The sequence below is a fragment of the Diabrotica virgifera genome, chromosome 2 (genome assembly GCF_917563875.1).
Source record: "Diabrotica virgifera virgifera chromosome 2, PGI_DIABVI_V3a".
Classification (NCBI taxonomy): Eukaryota; Metazoa; Arthropoda; class Insecta; order Coleoptera; family Chrysomelidae; genus Diabrotica; species Diabrotica virgifera.
The window spans coordinates 209453233-209473755 of record NC_065444.1 but is presented as its reverse complement, the minus strand read 5'-3'; the positions used below and the strand labels follow the sequence as shown (position 1 = coordinate 209473755).

Here is a 20523-nt window from a genome sequence, read left to right as displayed (position 1 = left end):
TTGATCTCACTCCTTGACACACAGGGGGTAGAAGTGTAGGCCTGTGCAGATGATCTTGTAATTAAGAGGAAATTATAGTAATGTTCTATCAAGCACACTCCAATAAATATCCCCACTAGGTGGGGCGACAGGGAAGATTTCACTGTCAATGCTAGTAATCAGTTTCACAATGAGAAGGAACAAAGATAACATCTGGATGCCCGCTTTGTATGGAGAAACTGTCAAAGAGTAATTTGAAAAATGTATTCGTTACAACCAAATCCGTCTCTGGGCATGATTGAACTAGCCTCTTTCGTGTCTTGTACCACCAAGACCATATCTTCCTACAACGTCCAAAGCTGTACCTTGGCCTATTTTGACGTTCAATGTCTATGATACTGAAATTTTTGCAGAAGAAACACTGAAAATACAGAATACAATTTAATTTTTAACAGTATATTCACTATTTATTAGTGTAATAGACATTTTTACACATCGAAAAAAGTATTCAATTAAATAGCAATCATTATTTTTGTGAATTAACCAAATAAAAAATATTAAGGAATAAATATAAAATTAAGTATTAACTAGTCTTCGTCCTCTTCCTCTTCTTCTTCTTCCTCCTCTTCCTCTTCTTCTTCTCCTTCTACACCAACGGGAAGCTCTATTTTCGGCTTGGGCAAGTGATCGATTCGCCATTGTTCTTCCTCTGCTCCAGTTGGATCTAGTATCTCCATTATTTCAGGTCCAATTGGATACTCTTGTTCAACAGGTGGAAGAGGTACAGGCGAAAAATTGCTTTCCATATGTTTTAGTCCAAAACCTGTAAGTTTTTATATATATTTATACAATATTATAGCACTATAGAGATTTTCAGCAGAATTTATAAATATGCAGGTAAAGGACGGGCAATATACACTAAACAGCAAAATTAACGCAACACTTTAAAAATGGGACATTTTTGATGTCTCTAATTTCCTAATCCTGTTGTCCGATTTTAGTGAGTTTTTTTAGTACGTTATAGCCTTATTCTTTAATAATATCGACCTAGTAACATTGTTGCGGGATAGGTAAATGTCATCGTATACCGGGTGTAACAAGAATACTGTGTTTTTTCATCAAAGTTCATCATAGCATTTAAAAAATATTGAAATTAAAACTAATTTGTAGCCTTAGACTTTCTTAACATTCTGTTTTTTGATTCATTCACCTATGTTGGATAATCAAAAAGTTAATTACGTTAACAACTAGTCACGTTTTTTGTCAATAAATCCTCATTTTATGATTAGTTTAATAAACAAGCCTACAATAGGCTATGATTTAATAGACGCTAAATTATTAACTGTCAAAAAGTGTCTTGTTCGTTTTGAAATTTTTTTTCTTGTTTGGTGGAAATGGAAGGTACTACAATGAATTTGACCAGTGATGAGTGGTATCAAGCAGTGACCTTATTCAGCGAATGAATTAGATACCATACTATGGATATGAGGTTTTTTTGCATTATAAAAGTACATACAGTAAGGTCTCTTTTTATGCGGATTATTTTTATGCGATTTTGAAGTTATGCGGTTGGCATTTCATTCAAAATTCATATGTTACCAAATAACTTTTCATGGGTGTATCGAAAATGTGGAACACATGCTCCCGTATCTCTTTATATTATTCCATTAAAATTCTTAATAAATTTGTATTTTATCAAATTGTCTTTTAGAAAGATAGATTAGACATTAAAAGAAATAACTTACCGAAATAAACATTTTGGAAAGTCTTTCCTTGGGTAGAAAAACAATAAGCACCTGGCCAAACATTTGATCTCACGACAGCCAGGGCAAAATCGTCCATAATATTAGAAGAACAACGAACGCTCCAAGCCGGAACAGCTTCAAGAGACGCATCCTCGGAAATTGGAATAAGTAAAGGTGGCCCAGTCTCTGGCTCTACTCGATCCATTTTCATTTTATCTTCAACCCCTTCCTCCTCCTCTTCTCCTAACTCTTCCTCCATTTCTTCGTCACCTACTTCGGGCATTGGATTTGGATTCCACCAAGTGGTTCTTCCTGTTGGCATTCAAATGAAATAAAAATGCGATGATGGAACAACCCTCCAATCAAAGAAAACAAAAAAAGATCTCTCAGGGCATAGCGGTGAATATTACCCTATATGGAACTTAAGTATGGCCAAGATAGTATTTGTATGAAATATAAATATATAAATGAATAGCACAGAGAAAACAAGTTTTAAGGAAATCACTATATGGGGCGATCTGGAACAATACTCTACCTACAGAAAACAAAAAAAGATCTTTCAAGGTATAATGAATAATATTACTCTATATAGAGCAGAAGTATGACCAATGGCAACATCAGTACGAAATAAAATAAGAACAAAAAAAATCCACAAGAAAAAGTTTTCCTGTAGTTGGCTGTATACCATATAATACAAAAAACAGTAAAATCCTGTATAAAAGGTATATTTAAAATCCCTCAAAAGGGCCACATCAAAATCACAACATAACTTGTTTTCGACTAGTTTACCAGTCATCATCAGTGCTTACGTGCAATGTACATGCTAACCACCAAGATATTGTTTAACAAAAATATGTGTGTCAAAGCCCAGTAAAAGTTGTCCGTCAAGGAAACATTGGTTTAAAATGTTACATTAAGCTAGGATGTTTAAAATATTTAGCTAATCTGCCCCAGGTAACATCTGAGCTGTGGATTTGACTTGTTCACATGTTTAAAGTATGACGGCAAGTCACATCACAGATGTTACCTGGGGCAGATTAGCTAAATATTTTAAACATCCTATCTTAATGTAGCATTTTAAACCAATGTTTCCTTGACGGACAACTTTTACTGGGCTTTGACCCACATATTTTTGTTAAACAGTATCTTGGTGGTTAGCATGTACATTGCACGTAAGCACTGATCATAACTGGTACACCAGTCGAAAACTAGTTATGTTGTGATTTTGATGTGGCTCTTTTGAGGGATTTTAAATAATATACCTTTTATACAGGATTTTACTGTTTTTTTTTTTAATAAGAACAGTTGAACTGGAGTTTACTTTATTAGAAGATGTCTACAGGTCACCAGAGATGATCGAAAGAAGAGAGGAAATGTGGAACAGAACGGAATTAGTATGATAGATTTTAAAAAAGTTGGAAAACAGAGCCCTACAGTGGTATGGCATGTACAAATAATGCCAAAGTACAGGTGACAAAAAAAGAATGTGTGTGTACTTTGTACGCACGTAAGAAGTTATACTTCTATTATATAATTTCAAAGAAATAAATAAACTTAACAGGTTATTTGTATTTTATTTAAATATTAAACTAACTTTCTTACCTACCACTTTTAAAATGTTTTTATTAAAATACCAAAAATTAAAAAAAGGAATATGAATCGTCCGGGATTTGAACCCGGGACCTCTCCATCTCCGGTCAAACGCTCTACCACTGAGCTATATTTCCTTTGATTTGACAGGTTACAAGATTTCTCATACATACTGACAAATTTAATAGACCAAGTGAAGTATACAAAAATACTTTAAATATATGTACTTACTATTATTATAAAATATCCAAGGAAGACAAATCCAAAGACACAAAACTTATAATAAATCATAAATTTACTAAAAACAGTAAAACTTATATCCTTTCAATGACTTATTTGCGCTGACAGCGCTGATACATACATATCTTGAAAGATTAGCAACGAACTATATACTGTCTGTGTGCGCATGCGCCAGGCATTATAAAATTTCACTCTCGATCGTAAAGAAGTATAACTTCAATAATACTGTGTATGTAATGGGAAAAAGCCGAAGAAGAGGAGAAATAGTCTCGTAGATCTTTGGTCAAACATTACAGTTGATTTTGACAAATATTCTATAACGCCACTTGTAACATCTACAATCTTTACTGGTATGATATTCTAACTTTATTAAAATCTATAAAATAAAACTTACCTTGCGGTAAAATATATGGAGCGTGATGAACCCAAAATGATAATGACATATCTAGGAGGTCTTTCAAAGGAGGAGCTTCATATTTTGGATTTTTACTAAAGGTAGTTTTCCCTTCACCAGCTGCTTCTTCTATTTCTTCTTCTTCGTCAGCTCCTTCACCTAATTCACCTGCTCCGAAGGTATAATATCCCAATGGAGATATGTGTGTTGCTGCAAAGTAATAATTTTGTGTTTTTTTAATCAGATATTTGTGAATAAAATACGTGGCAAAAAATACTTCTAAAGATGCTTATCTTCTAGAGGTTGGCGACCGCGTTGACCTATATTGTTCTATACACTGCAGCTCGAAATAGATTAGTTGACGTTAGACCCGTCCACTTCCTAAGATTGGCCAGCTAGCATATACGTCTACGTCCTGGGCCCCTTTTGCCCTCAATATTGCCTTGTAGAAGTCGGTATTTACTATTACATATTCTGGCCGAACTAAGTTTTTTATTTTTTTTTGTCTTTTGTTAACTTCTGGAGAATAGTTATGTTAGTTGTGTGGTGTATTTATGATAGTGTTGCCCAAATGCAAGACCAAGACGAGACTTAGATAGTCTTGGTATTGGTCTTGCGCCAGTACACCTGGTCTTGGTCTTTGTCTTAGTATTGCGCTCCCGGTCTTGGTTTTGGTCTTGCAGCAAGAGTCTTGCAAGTGTCACAGTTGCCCATTAGCCTATTGCATATCTTAGAACAACGTAACAAAGAGGTACATTTTAAGCTTGAATATCATAGCCATAGTAAAGACTAGCCAAATTAATAAATCTCTAAACAACTGACACCGGGTGGGGTTTGAAGCCACGATCTAAGTGATCCCTGCATATGTTCTACATAACTAACTGAAGTTAAAACTACCTCTTAAATTCCACAAAATTTCATTGGCATATCTCAACCGGTTATAGAGCAATAAATAAATCGTCAGTTTGTAAAAAAAAATTCACCCCCCCCTATTTGGTAAACAAAGCATTTATAAAGTAAACGTTTATGAAGCAACCTGTCATTACTTTTTCGTGCAGAATTATTAGTGTGACCAACTCCAATTCAGTGGAATTCAGGACAAGGTTGACAAAAATACCTGAAATCCGGGACTTTTCAATGAAAATCGGGCTATTTTTTTTAGAACTTTATTATCATAATTTTATTGATTATTTAACATTTTTATGCTGACAATGATATTTTTGATGGGATTGAGCCACCATTATTTGTAATGATAATTACATTTTTGTTAGTTTTTGACGTTTCGACTTCCAATCCGGAAATCGTTCTCAATGTTGGATTTCTATGTAAATATAAAAATGTAATTAATATTACAACAAATTGTGGCTTATTCCCATCAAAAATATAACTGTCAAACATGTCAAACAAATTCTTAGAAGAATAACGAATTCAAAATAGAATTCTAGAAAAATGTTGAAAGTTCGGATGGCTGGAATTGTCTTGTCCGGGACGCCGGAACACGACTTCGTAATCCGGGCCATGTCCCGAATTTTTCGGACTAGTTGGTCACACTAAGAATTACCCATTAAAGTTTGCCATACTTATTTAAAAACATTCTGTATTGATGAAAAACATGGCTAGTTAAAAAAGTACCTAACTTTTTATATTATCCAATATAAGTGAAAAACATAATGTTAAGAAAATATGAGGCTATAGTTGGGCTTTAATTTCAGTATGCTATAGCAGGCTTGAATAATAAGTTAGCATAATGCTAGAATATTCCATAGAGTGAGAAAAAAACACAGTTTGATTGGTACATCCAGTATACACTTACAATAATTGACCTGTCTAGCAACAATATCTATTATTACTGCGATATTTAAAAACAGTAAGACAAAATATTTAAAACAATCACTTAAATTGGACAACAGGTTTAGGAAATTTGAGACATTAAAAATTACCCGTTTTTAAGGTGGTGCGTTAATTTCTTGAAGAAGTGTATATCGTTAAAATAATATTTCGGTATTATGTTTACACGTTATCCGACATTATCTCTATACTTTTGTCTGGTTATGATATTTATAAAAAATAATAGCCGTGCTGTTTCGGCAAATTTTGTTCAGCCGAGTGACCTCATAAGGGACCGTTTAAGTATTACGTAATGCAGGTTGGGGGGGGGGGAAGGTCAAAAATCTTCAAAAATTGCGTTACGCAATAGTTAAACTCCCATAAGAGTGCGTTATGTAGGAGGGGGGGGGGGGTTAACAAATTTTCAAAAATCGCATTACGTAATACTTGAACGCTCCCTATCACAGGACATAGTTAGCAGAAACAATACATAATAGTCTTACTAAAATAATGTATAACGATGAAATAAGATGTCTGGTGTTTAGATTCCTTGAAAACTAATAATGAAAAAAAATTATTTAAGTATGTAAATTTATATAAGTGCTAAGTGATATATTTTTAAAAACTTTGGATACGATATTCGATATTACTACAGGCGTCGCAACGCAGGAATGTTCTGTTATATGATTATGATTAGAAGACGACTATTCTCAAAACCAGAACAATTAATTTCAGAGCAAAGAAGTCGGCTGCTGAGAAAGCATGTATGTCTAAAAAATTTTATTTTTACATTAAAATAATGACCTCTGAGTACATGTCAAATGTGTCGAGGGTTCTTTTAATGGATATTTTGATTCGCTATGTATGTTTATGTTATTGTTCGTAATGCGCATAAGTCCAATTTTCAAAATTTTTGTTAAAATTTTTTTTCTCATAGAGTATCTAAGAATATAACCGAACTTATATACTCCCTAAAACGACCCTCACTGCAAGACGCAAGAGTCTCGCAGGTTTAGTTTTGTTCTTGCTTAAGTCTTGCACGGTAAGTCTTCGTCTTGGTCTTGGTCTTACTAAAATTAGGCGGTCTTGGTCTTGGTCTTGCGATAACGCAAGAATAAGACCAAGACTGCAAAACCAAGACCGATTTTGGGCAACACTATTTTATGAGACCCTTAATAATACGTCGCGTCGGTAGCACTACATTTCAAATGACTTCACCATCGTTTTATGGCATCTTCTGTAAGAGTTTTCTACTCCATAGAGGAGGATGCTAAAGACGTAACATCTGAAAATGTTTATGTTTAAACTGATACTTAAAGACAAGTTGCAGATAATCTTCCTAAGACCGTTAAAAGCGCTTCTGGCTTTTTAAATACGAGTTTTTATTTCGTAGCTATGATCCCAAATACCCTTAATATTACAGCCCAAATAGCATGTTTCTTTCACTCTTTCTAACGGCAAATCTGATCATTCTGATTATTTTTGTTTCTTATAATTTAGTTTTAGGTCGTGTCTGTTACATGTTTCTACAACATTATCAGTCACTCTTTGGAGCCCCTGCTCATTATCTGACAGCAATACTGTAACGTCTGCATATCTAATATTATCTAAAAATTGGCCATTTACTGCAATATCATCTTTGGATTTGTCCACTAAAGATGTTTCAGATATATTAAATAAGGCTAATAACAATACCTATACATACAGTCCTGTCTAACTCCTTTTCCGACTGTGAAGATATCGAACAATTCATTTTCGAATCGCACTGTTGCCTTTTGTTGGAAATATAATTTGAGATCAGTCTCGAAATCCATATCATCGAGTCCTGATATTTTAAGATATCGATTAGTTTCCAAAAAGCACTATGAATAGCTATTTTCTTGAACTCAAAAAGTATAGTCAGCAACATGTTTACTCCCTTCTAATGAGATAGCTCACTTGTTCACTTATTATATCACTTGTTCTTCTTTGGAGAAGACCAGTTAGATATTTTTATTATTGATTTGTCTGTTTCAGTAATAAAGCTGTTTGTAATACTTAAATGTTTAATAGTAGACCAGTAAGGATCTGTTTTTAGGTGGATGTGAGAGGTGGCATTAAGATTTTTGCGGATAAAGTTAGGTGATAACTTCGTTAATAATAATTGATTTATGCTCCTTCTCAAATATGCCCGGAACATTAATAAAAAAATAAAATATTTAAAAATTTCAAAAAATTTCGTTTTTTTTTCTACTTTTTTTGCTTATAACTGAAAAATTATTCATTTCAGAACAAAGTCCTATAGGAATAAAACAATGATAATTAAATTTTCTTATCACCCTTGCTTCAAAATAGCAATAAATATAAAATAAGGGGGCAAAACAAGCCTGTCATTATTCAATGATTTTCCATCATTTAGGTTACACTTGGAACCTTCCTAATTCGCTTAGAAAATTTTTGTAATGTGATAAAACCGTACACCAAATTTTATTAAAATTGACTTACTAGATTTTGCATAATAATTTTGCAATCTAAACTTTTTTTTTTAAATTAAAATTTTTTAAAACCTTGCACAACAAAAACTAGTACATACAAAGATTTGCCAATTTTTTTACATATAAAGAAACCTATCTAATGCACTTTACAGAATTGAAATCGGATTATTTAAGCAGCCTCAGCAATGTTTTAAAGTTATAAACAATTTTTTGGCTTATATACAAATTAGTGCTGTGGCCAGGAGGGTGTGCTACGGGCTCATTTATTTAGATGGACCTACCCAAGTTTTTTATGTATTTTGACCCGTAGAACACGAATTTTTTGGGTAACAGTTGATCCGGATGTCGATAATATTGTTATAAACAAAGAACTTGAGGAATTACACAAAATCGATTTTTCGCAAAATAAAATATTTTTTTGTATTTATTGGGTAATTCTAAGAAAAAAATGTTCTTACAAGTTTTTTCGTAGGATGCATAGTTTTCGAGATAAACGCGGTGGAACTTTCAAAAAATCGAGAAATTGCAATTTTTGAACGCGAATAACGTTTGATTAAAAAATAAAATAGCAATTCTGCTGACAGCATTTGAAAGTTTAAGTCAAATTATACCGGTTTTAATTATTTTTATTGCTAAAAATTAATTTTTTTATTATTAAACAAAGCTATTTGTTTATAAGCCAAAAAATTGTTTATAAATTTAAAACATTGCTGGGGCCCCTTAAATAATCCGATTTTAATTCTGTAAAGTGTATTAGATAGGTAGAGCACCTTTATATGTAAAAAAATTAGCCAACTTCTAAATGGTCTACTTTTTGTTCAGAAAGATTTTAAAAAATTTTAACTTTTTTAAAAACATTTAGATTGCAAAGGGCACCCCCCGTTAAGATAGGCAAAATGCCCTCACTCCCAGAATTCGATTTTATTAATTTTTTTACGTTCTATGCAACTAAAAAATTAAGCAACGCGAATTTTTAGCTCGCCACCCCCCTTACCCCTCCCCCCACAGCCAAAAACCTAGATTTTTAGATTTAATTTTTTTTAGTTGAGTTCCAATTGATTTAAAAATTTCAAAAATTCACATGTGTAGCCGAGGCTTTTACAAAATATGTCCATTTTTTATGGACCCATAGGTCGAGTGTACATAACCTCAATTTTTTTTTAACTTTTTAAAACCTATAACTTTTTTTTGGAGGGGGGCAGGTCCAATTTTTTTGCATTTTGTGTATTTTATCAAAAGCTATCTCTTTGATTTTTTTCAGATTTTTCCGTCAGGTGCGCCATTTTGAAAAATTAAGAAAACTGTTTTTTTGGGGGGTTTGAAGATTTTCTCCAGTTTATAGACTGCAACATAGATCAACTCAAGGTTTTGTTAATAGATTATGTATAATTTAAAATAACTGAGTATATTAGGATATTCAAAAATTGGCGAAACACTTTTAAACCCCCCAAAAACCATGTTTTTTTTTAAAGTTTTTTAAGGATTTTTGCGGATCTAATTATATTTTTTGTGGTCGATAGTCTGAATATTTTTTTTTATTTTTTTTACGTTCTATATGATTTAAAAAAATTAGGACTCACCGCAATTTTAGCCCACTTCCCCTATTCCCCTCCCCCATAGCCAAAAATATCAATTTTTCGATTTTTTTTAAGTTGGTTTGCAATTAAATTATGAATGTTATTCTGAAGCTATTTCTTTGTGGCATTTTTGTAATTAACTATTCTAAATGGTCATTTTTTAGTTAAATTGTGGCTTATTTCCCATTAGAATAGTTAATAATTTTATTAAATTAAAAATTACAAAAAATTCACACGCACAGCTGAGGCTTTTACAGAACATCTATTTTTATGGACCCGAATAAGTACATATTATAACTTCTTTTTTTTTTAAATTCGTATATTTTTTTGGTGATGGATTTATGTCTATTTTTTTGTGTTTTGTGTATTTTATCAAAAACTATATTTCTGACTTTTTTCAGACAGATTTTTCCGTAAGGTGCGCCATCTTCAAAATTCCGCAAAACTGGTTTGTTCGGTGGTTTTTAGGGATTTTCTCCATGTTATAGACTTCAAAATAGATTAATTCAAGATTTTTTATAGGTAATGTAGGTATAATTTGAAATAACTGAGTTTTTACGGATATTTTATATAATTTGCTATTGAATACACTTAAAAACAACCCGCTAGTTTTCACAATCATAAACTTGTCAGGATGGCACGTTCCACAATTAAAATTACGTTTCACAATTAAAACTACCCCTGTTACCATACCTGCATCAAACTTTGTCCGACTAGACACCGTTAAACTATTCAGATATTCTCATATTCATATTCAGATATTTTCAGCTTGCTATTAATCAACCATTTTTTGGTACGCGGGATCCAGGCCTAATATTTTTTGAGATCAATACAGCCTGAATATTTTTTCATTTTTTTTTTTCATGTCATTTCCATTCACGTTTACTGCCACGTAAAACACCATAAAAAGAATAAGGAAAGTATTACCAAAGAATATATAGCTCCGTATATACTCGTAGAGTATTCGGAGAGTATATTCGTTGGTATTACACTTCAGTTCTAAAGCCTTCATCGGTGTCTTCGTCTATTACAGGTATAACATCTGTATTCTCAAAGAGTTTTGTAAGATATTCTGCTGGCTTGATGATTTTTGTAAAATATCTTCCATGCGATAAATATTATATTATGGCAGCTACATGCGAACAACAGCCTATGGTTATGTTGCCGTTTGCACAACTCGCATCTACAACAGTATCTATCGTTTTCCGAACCATCTTCGTTTGGCTCATAATGCAAATAGTCCATGCTGTATGCTTGTCCCATTAGGTAAATTATTTCGATTCATTTTTTTGCACAAATTTATTCAAAAACAGGACCTTATAACAAATCCACATGGTGCCAGGCAGTACCGCGGTCGGAAAATTGTTAAAACAATTTTTTAAACGAATTCAAAAAATTAATTTTTTCACTTAGGACAAATTTGTTTTAGATTCTCTGGATCAACCTGAGCAAAAAAGGTCTCTTGTGATTTTTCTATAAAATTGACTGTTATCGAGTTACATGCAAGTTAAAATTTTGAAAAACGCGAAAATGGCCATTTTCAAGGCTTAATAACTCGATTAAAAATTATTATTATGAAAGTCATAAAGTGACCAACTCAAAGTTTAAAGTCCCCCTCCCCTGCAGGAGCCTGGAGAAAGTTTTGTCATTATTTTATTACTATTATTTTTAATAACTAAATATGAGCGCTAAGCACGTATTGAACCGGCCGTCCGCGAGAGAGATGTAAATTCATTGGACGTTTTAAAAAAAATATCGATTGGAAGTCAAAAATGCGTTTTAAAAAAATAAAAAAGGAATTTTGAGGATATATGTATTGTACACTCGACCTACGGGTCTATAAAAAATAGATATGTTTTGTAGAAGCCTCATAAAATTTTTAAATTAATTGCAACTTAACTAAACAAAAAAAAAATAGAAAAATTGACGTTTTTGTGGGGACAGGGAGAGGGGGTGGTGGGCTAAAAATGCGATTAGTCTTATTTTTTAATCACATATAACGTAAAAAAATAAAAAATATATTCAGGCTCTATCGATCTCAAAAAATATAATTAGACCCGCAAAAATCCTTACAAAACTTAAAAAAAAAACATGGTTTTTGGGGGGTTTAAAAGTGTTTCGCCCAATTTTTGAACATTATAATATACTCAGTTATTTTAAATTATACATAATCTATTAACAAAACCTTGAGTTGATCTATGTTGCAGTCTATAAAATGGAGAAAATCCCCAAAAACCCCCTAAAAAACAGTTTTCTTGATTTTTCAAGATGGCGCACCTGACGGAAAAATCTGAAAAAAATCAGAGAGATAGCTTTTGATAAAATACACAAAATTAAAAAAAATTGAATCTGCAGCCCCCTCCAAAAAAAAGTTATAGGTTTTAAAAAAGTTAAAAAAAATTGAAGGTCATGTACACTCGACCTATGGGTCCATAAAAAATATACATGTTTTGTAAAATCCTCAGCTACACTTGTGAATTTTTTAAAATTTTTATATCAATTTGAACCTAACTAAAAAAAAATTAAATCTAAAAATCTACGTTTTTGGCTTAGGGGGGAGGGGTAAGGGGGGTGGCGAGCTAAAAATTCGCGTTATCTCATTTTTTGCTTGCATAGGACGTAAAAAAATTAATAAAATTAAACTCTGGGAGTGAGGGCATTTTGCCTAACTTAACGGGGGGTACCCTTTATTATGCAAAATTTATTAGGTCGATTTTAATGAAATCTGGTACACGATTTAAGTATGTTACAAAGAATTTCCTAAGCGAATTACTAAGGTTCTAAGTGCCACCAAAGTGGTTCAAAAATATTGAATAACAACAGACTTATTTTGCCCCCTTATTTTGTATTTATTGCTATATTGCAGAAAAGGTAATACCTTAAGACATTTTTTACCAGTCGTATATCATAGAAAATTCAATTATCTTTATTTTATTTCTTTACGACTTTGTTCCAAAACGAATCGTTTTAAAGTTATAAGCAAAGAAAGCAGAAAAAAATCGATGTTTTTCGAAATTTTTAAATATTTTAATTTTTTTATTAATGTTCCGGGCATATTTGAGAAGGAGCATAAGTCAATTATTATTACTGAAGGTGTCACCTAACTTTATCTGCAAAAATTCGAGTTCCACCTCTCACATCCAAAAATAGACGTTTTTTCGCAGATCCTTACTGGTCTATAGGTAATTTAAAATCTTTCTTAAAATCTATCTTAAAAGCTATACTTTACCTAATGAATGGATGAAAAGGTGAAAAGCAGATATGGAAACTTATAGTCCGTCCGCTATAACTTTTCCCATGCGGTACGATTCATTTTCAATCAAATTAAGTCAAAACAGAAAGTGAAACGTACGCCGATGTGTGTAGTATATAGTATACAGTATACAAAATGTATATACACATCGACGTTCGTTTCAATTTATGTTTTGACTTAATTTGATTGAAAATGAATCGTACCGCATGGGAAAAATTGAGGACGGACTGACTATATATATTTTTTAAGTAATCTTAATACTAATCTAATTTACTATGTGAATTATATACAGGGTGATTGATTAGTGGGGTTAAGCTCAATAGCTCCGCTATAGTAATAGATAGCAATAAAAGTTAATAACAAAAATTTTAGCAACCTCTGAGCTTCACATTACAAAATTAGTTAAAATGTTACAGGGTGTTCGATAACACAGTGGTAGACCAAATTTATGTTTTTTTTTAAATGGAACAACCTATATTTTATGTTTTTTTTTCTCCATCACAAAAATATAAAGGTTTGTTATGTTATACAGGGTATTTACAAAGTTATAACCAATTTTGTATGAAAATCGTAACACGTTTAACTCCCTGTATAAATAAAAATAAGCACAAAAGCATTAGTTTATTCATGCCATATTTTTTTATTTATTATCAAAATTTTCAAGAATTATTGACATTGCTAATTTTCTTTATATCAAATACAGGGTGATTCAAAACGCAAGTACATTATTTTCTCAGTAATGTTAAATGGAACACCCTGTATTTTCTATCACTATTGAAAAGTAACATTACCGTACTTTAGTTTTTATATAACATTCCCTATGTCCAAATTTATTAGTTTTCGATATATTTTCATTTTTCAGAGCAAATTATTTTAGGTGTCTAAAGTTATCTAAATTTTAAGTAAGCCATGACTGAATTGACAATTAACGATTACTGATTATCAATCCGGTAATCAATGTAACAATGTAGCAAATAAAGAAATAAACATAATTTATTAGTAATACATTTTACAAAAAAAAAAAACACACACAACTACAATATTCAACATCTTTGAAACAATTAAAAACTACTTTTTTATGTAAATGCAACAAATAAACAAAGAAAATTAGTAATAAATTTTTAAAAAAACACACACAAACACAAAATACAACATTTTGTGAAGACAATTAAACACTACTTTTGTATGTAAATGTAATAATGTAACAAATAAAGCACGAAACATAATTTTTCAGTAATACATTCTGCAAAAAAACATGTTTGAAAAAATTAGAAGCTACTTTTAATAAAATATTTTTAACATTTAATTACATAAGGTGTTCAAAATTACCTCCTAACACATTTATGCACGTCTAAAAACGATCATTGAATGAGCTACTTACTCTACGAAGCATTTGTAAATTAACTCATCAAAATACACTTCGTATTTTATTTTTCATCTCATCCCTTGTTGTTGGAGGTATTTTATAAACTTCACTAATAACGAAACCCCAAAAAAAATCAGTCCAGTTTATTAAATTCTGGTGATTTGTGTGGCCACGCTACTGGTCCATTGAAAAGTGAAAATATCTCGAAAACTTATAAATTTAGACATAGGGAATGTTATCCAAAAATTAAAGTACGGTAATGGTACTTTTCAATAGTGATATAAAATACAGGGTGTTCTATTTAAAATTACTGAGAAAATAATGTACTTGCGTTTTGACTCACCCTGTATTTGATATAAAGAAAATTAGCAATATCAATCATTCTTGAAAATTTTGACAATACTTAAAAAAATATGGCATTAACAAACCATTCCTGTTTTGCTTATTTTTATTTATACAGGGAGTTGAACTTGTTACGATTTTCATATAAAATTGGTTATAACTTTGTAAATACCCTGTATAACATAACAAACCTTTATATTTTTGTGATGGAGAAGTTAACAGTATTTCGAATTTAAAATAAATTATAGGGTGTTCCATTAAAAAAAAAAACATAAGTTTGGTCTGCCACGTGTTATCGAACACCCTGTAACATTCTAACTAATTTTGTAATATGAAGCTCAAAGGTGGCTAAAATTTTTGTTACTAACTTTTATTGCTATCTATTACTATAGCGGATCTATTGAGCTTTACCCCACTAATCAATCACCCTGTATAGCTCCTTTAGGATTCCTGCCATAAATTCTTTTAGCTTCAACGGAGTCAGCTTTAGCGTGTGCTCACTACGCAGACCAAAGGATGGTATCCTAGCCTAGAGCATAGTATCCTACTCTTCATATTCATGAATTCTGGCATTCAAAATAATGCATTTATTTTACATAGCGATCGATATAGTCTAAGAGCTGGGAGCGGATTTTGTGCGTGATAAGTAATATGGAAAAACTATATGGGGATATGTTGAATTAGTTGTGTACATAACTTTCACCAAAGGCCGGAAACCAGAGTTGGGGCCGAGGGTAGTTATAAGGGGTCAAAGTCGCGGATTTTATTATTTTTTTATGACGCTCATGATCGAGATAGTGCACCAAAATTTGGGAATAAGTAGGTCATGACGTACCTAAGTAAAATCTCAAGGGGCTCAACGCTGCGTGGCCGACAAAGGGGTGAGGGTAGGGGTGAATATAAAAAATATTACGGGTTTTTTGCGACGTTCGTGATTGAGATAGTTCACCAAAATTTGGGTGTAAGTAGACCATGACATAAATAATTAAAATCCCCAGAGCCGGAAACCAGAGTGGGGAAGGAAGGTAGTTACAGGGGGTCAAAGTTCAGTTCCGTTTTTTATTATTTTTTTTGTGACGCTCATAATCGAGATAGCGCCCCAAAATTTGGGACTAAGTAGATCATGACGTAACTAAGTAAAATATCCAGGAGTGGAACGCTGCGTGGTCGACAAAGGGGTGGGGCAAGGGTGAATATAAAAAAATGTAAGGGGTTTTTTGCGACGTTCGTGACTGAGATGTGCACCAAAATTTGGAAATAAGTATACCATGACATAACTAAGTAATATCCCCAGAGGCGGAAACCAGAGTGGCGGACGAGGGTAGTTATTAGGGGTAAAATTCGCGGTTTTTATTATTTTTTTTTGTGGCGCTCATGATGGAGATAGTGCACCAAAATTTGGGAGTAAGTAGACTATGACGTAACTAAGTCAAATCTTCAGGGGCGGAACGCTGCTTGGGGTACAAAGGGGTGCTAGGCTGGGGTGAGTATAAAAATATATGGGGTTTTTTTTGCCGTTCGTGATCGAGATAGCGCACCAAAATTTGGGAATAAGTAGATCATGACATTACTAAGTAAAATCTCCAGGGGCGGAAGGCTGCGTGGGGGACAAATGTTGTGCCGAGTCACAAAAAATATAATACACACTGCGACTTTGACCCCTTAAAACTACCCTCATCCCCAACTCTGGTTTCCGGCTCTGGGGATTTTACTTAGCTAAATCATGGTCTACTCATTCCGAAATTTTGGTGCACTATCTCAATCTAGCATGTCGCAAAAAACCCCTTATATTTTTTATATTCACACCTACCCCCATCCCTTTATCGGCCACGCAGCGTTCCACCCCTGGAGATCGTACTTAGTTACCTCATGACCTACTTATTCCCAAATTTTGGTGCACAATCTCGATCATGAGCGTCACAAAAGAAATAATAAAAACGGCGATTTTGACCCCTTATAACTACCCTCATGCCCAACTCTGGTTTCCGGCTCTGAGAATTTTACTTAGTTATGTCATGGTCTACTTATTCCCAAATTTTGGTGCACTCTGTCAATCACGAACGTCGCAAAAAACCCCTTATATTTTTTGTATTCACCCCTGCCCCACACCTTTGTCGGCCACGCAGAGTGGCACCCCTGGAGATTTTACTTAGCTAGATCATGACCTACTTATTCCCAAATTTTGCTGCACTCTCTCGATCATGAGCGTCACAAAAAAAATAATAAAAACGGCGACTTTGACCCCTTATAACTACCCTCATCCCCAACTCTGGTTCCCGGCTTTGGGCATTTTACTTAGTAATATCATGATCTACTTATTCCCAAATTTTGGTCCACTATCTCAATCACGAACGTCGCAAAAAACCCTTCATATTTTTTATATTCACCCCTACCCCCACCCCTTTGTCGGCCACGCAGCGTTCCGCCCCTACAGATTTTACTTAGTTACGTCATGACCTACTTATTCCCAAATTTTGGTGCACTATCTCGATCATGAGCGTCATAAAAAAAATATAATAAAATCCGCGACTTTGACCCCTTATAACTACCCTCGGCCCCAACTCTGGTTTCCGGTCGTTGGTGAAAGTCATGTACACAACCAATTCAACATATCCCCGTCTAGTTTTTCCATATTACTTATCACGCACAAAATCCGCTTCTATCTCTCCGACTAATAATATAGTTTCGATCGCCAGGTAAAATAAAATTATTTTAAATGCGAGAATTCACGAATATGAAGAGTACGATACCATGCTCTAGGCTAGGATACCATCCTTTGGTCTCTGTAGTGAGCAAACCCTTAAAGGGCAAATAGTGTTACCTTTAATGAAGATTTTACTTGAGGTCTAACATTTGGACGCTGTTTTTTAGTAGAAACCACGTGATGTAGAATCACTGGTCGTTTTGTGGTTAGAATTACCAATTCGAAAAAATAGTAACGTAAGAGCTCTTCAAAGTTATTGGTAAAATAGTAAAGATTTTAAGATTACCACTACTTATGTATAATAGGTATAAAAAAACATAATTTTAGTGAAAATTTAAATATATACCTACTCAAATAAACTTATATTTTATGGAATCACTATGTATTTGAAACCTGCAGATTTTGGAAGCTATAGGTGTAAGTATTTTAGTTGAAACGATAAGAAGAAAAGTTGCCGTGCCCAAGGACTACATTGCAGGAAAAAGTTACGGGATCCCAAGTTAACCAGGCAGATTCGACAAGGTTGATCACGTAAATTGGTATTTTCAACACCAAAACTGTAATATTAGAAATTAAAAAAGTGATATTTTCAAACGAAGGTGGGATATGTAAAATCAAATGATTAAAAAATTCGTGTACTTAGAGGGAGAGGAGGAAAAGCAAGAGAGTAGACTGCCAGATTTGTTCACAAATATAAAAGAGGAAATACCACGAAATACAAATAAGTAGAGACAACCAAACATGCGAATTATCTAGAAGAATATCTTTAGGATGGGCAGCGTATGCAAATTAAGAGACGTGTTCAAGGAAAACATCCCAATAAAGCTAAAAAGAAAAGCATTTAACCAGTGCGTACTTCCGGTGCATACTTATAGAGCTAAAACACTGACATTGACTAAAACATCAATAAGAAAATTACAAGTAGCACAACGAAAAATGGAAAGATCCATGCTTGGCCTAACTTTGAGAGACAGAATACGAAATGATGAGTTACGGCGAAGAACTGGAGTGGAAGACATCATAAAGCGCATTACGAAGTTGAAGTGGAACAGGTCAGGACACGTCGCAAGACAGAGATACAGCAGATGGACAAAGAAGATTTTAGCGTGGCGGCCAAGGGCAGACAAACGAAGTCGTGGAAGACCACCTACCAGATGGACCGACGACATTAAACGAAATAGCGACAAATTGGATTGCAACTGCCCAGGACGGAGAAGGGTGGAGACATCTTGAGGAGGCCTATGTCCGACAGTGGACAAATTTGGCTGTGTGATGATGATAATAAAAGAGGAAGAGTCATGTTCTGTGGAGGAATTATGATCGGTAAAAAATCCTTTAATTTTCATCCAACCAACTTTAATAACATATGCTTGTTAACAAAAGATATCGAAATAGTTTCAACAGTGTTAAAACCTACCCAGGCGCTGATATTCAATCTGACCACAATCCTTTAGTGGGCGTGTATAGACCCAAGTTAAAGAAAATACGCGGAAAAACTATAAAAAAACATGACATAAGAAAACTGAAGAGTAGCGAAGTAAAAGAAATAGTCAGCAAAACATTAAATAGAAAATTCAAAGAAATCGATAATACAACGGAAAGCACAGAAGATAAGATAGAATCCATTAATAAAACGATACACGACATTAAAGACAATTTGATGAAGAACGAAGAAGGTAAGAATAAGACATGGATGACGACAGAGATTCTGCAACTAATGGAAGAAAGAAGGAAAACAAGAACGATAACTCCATGTATAAAACATTACAGCGAGAGATACAGATAAAGATAAGAGAAGCCAAACAGAAAAAACTGGAGAAAAAATTCCAAGAAATTGAAATTCTGCAAAGTAAATACGACGACTTCAACGTGCATAAGAAGGTAAGAGAAATTACAGGCAAATGTAAAAACAGAAGAATAAATAAACTTGTTAATGACAATGGAGATATAATCGTGGACAAAGAGAGTATTATCAATAATACCTCGAAAAATTACATACGAAATTTATTTTTTGATGAGAGGGAGAACCAGTCCCCAATACTTATGGGAACAGGATCACCTATACTAATAGTGGCAGAAATAAGAGCAGCCATAATATCACTAAAAGAAGGTAGATCTGTAGGACCAGACGGAGCACAATCTGAATTTCTTAAACTTCTTGATGATGAATCTTTACGAATACTATGTAAAATCTTAAATAATATCTATGACACAGGCAATATGCCAAAAAATTGGCTAGTTTCAGAATTTATTACCTTACCAAAGAAACATGGAGCAAAAAGTGCGGAGAATATAGGCTAATAAATCTAATGGGCCATACATTAAAACTTTTTCTTAAAATTATACATCGTAGAATATACAAGCTATGCGAAGAGAGAATATAGGACACACAGTTTGGATTCGTGAAAGGCGTAGGTACGCGAGATGCACTGTTTAGTCTACAGGTTTTATTTCAAAGATGCAGAGATATGACTTGGGATATTTACACCTGCTTTGTGGACTACCAAATAGCATTTGATACAGTTCAACACCGAAAAATGATGGATGTTCTAACAAAAGCCCAAATGGATGATAAAGACCGACGTATAATACAAAATTTATACTGTAACCAATCAGCCACCATAAGAACGAATCTTGGAGGTGAACAAACGGAAGCGATCCAGATTCTACGAGGCGTTGGACAAGGTTGTTTACTTTCACCTATATTATTTAACCTATATTGAGAGGAAATATTTAGTGAAGCCTTGGAAAATTGCAAACATGGAATGCTTGTCAATGGAGAGCGCCTAAACAACATCCGCTATGCAGACGACACCGTTATTTTTGCAGACAGTTTAAACAGTTTACAGCAACTAATAAACAAAGTAAATGAAGTAAGTGAAAGATTTGGACTTCAAGTAAATATATCAAAAACTAAATTTATGATCATCAGCAAAAATAAAATTAGAGACGCCCAACTATCTATCTATCTAATCATCCCTAAACATCCATCCTTGAATATAGGCCTCCTCTTCCTTCCTTCATGCCTCTCT

At 33.3% G+C, this 20523-nt stretch overlaps 1 protein-coding gene across 1 annotated transcript in view; it reads right to left on the bottom strand.

Annotated features, from left to right (window-relative positions):
• Nucleotides 1–419: 419 nt before the first annotated feature.
• LOC114331561 (radial spoke head protein 4 homolog A) overlaps nt 420–20523 on the bottom strand; it is a 54655-nt gene continuing 34551 nt past the window's right edge. The window contains exons 7-9 of the mRNA XM_050643061.1: nt 3949–4158; nt 1725–2036; nt 420–802 (exon numbers count right to left, since the gene is read on the bottom strand). Of these exons, the coding sequence (XP_050499018.1) occupies nt 567–802; nt 1725–2036; nt 3949–4158 (758 nt within the window). The 3' untranslated portion in view covers nt 420–566. The remainder of the gene's footprint in view (nt 803–1724; nt 2037–3948; nt 4159–20523) is intronic.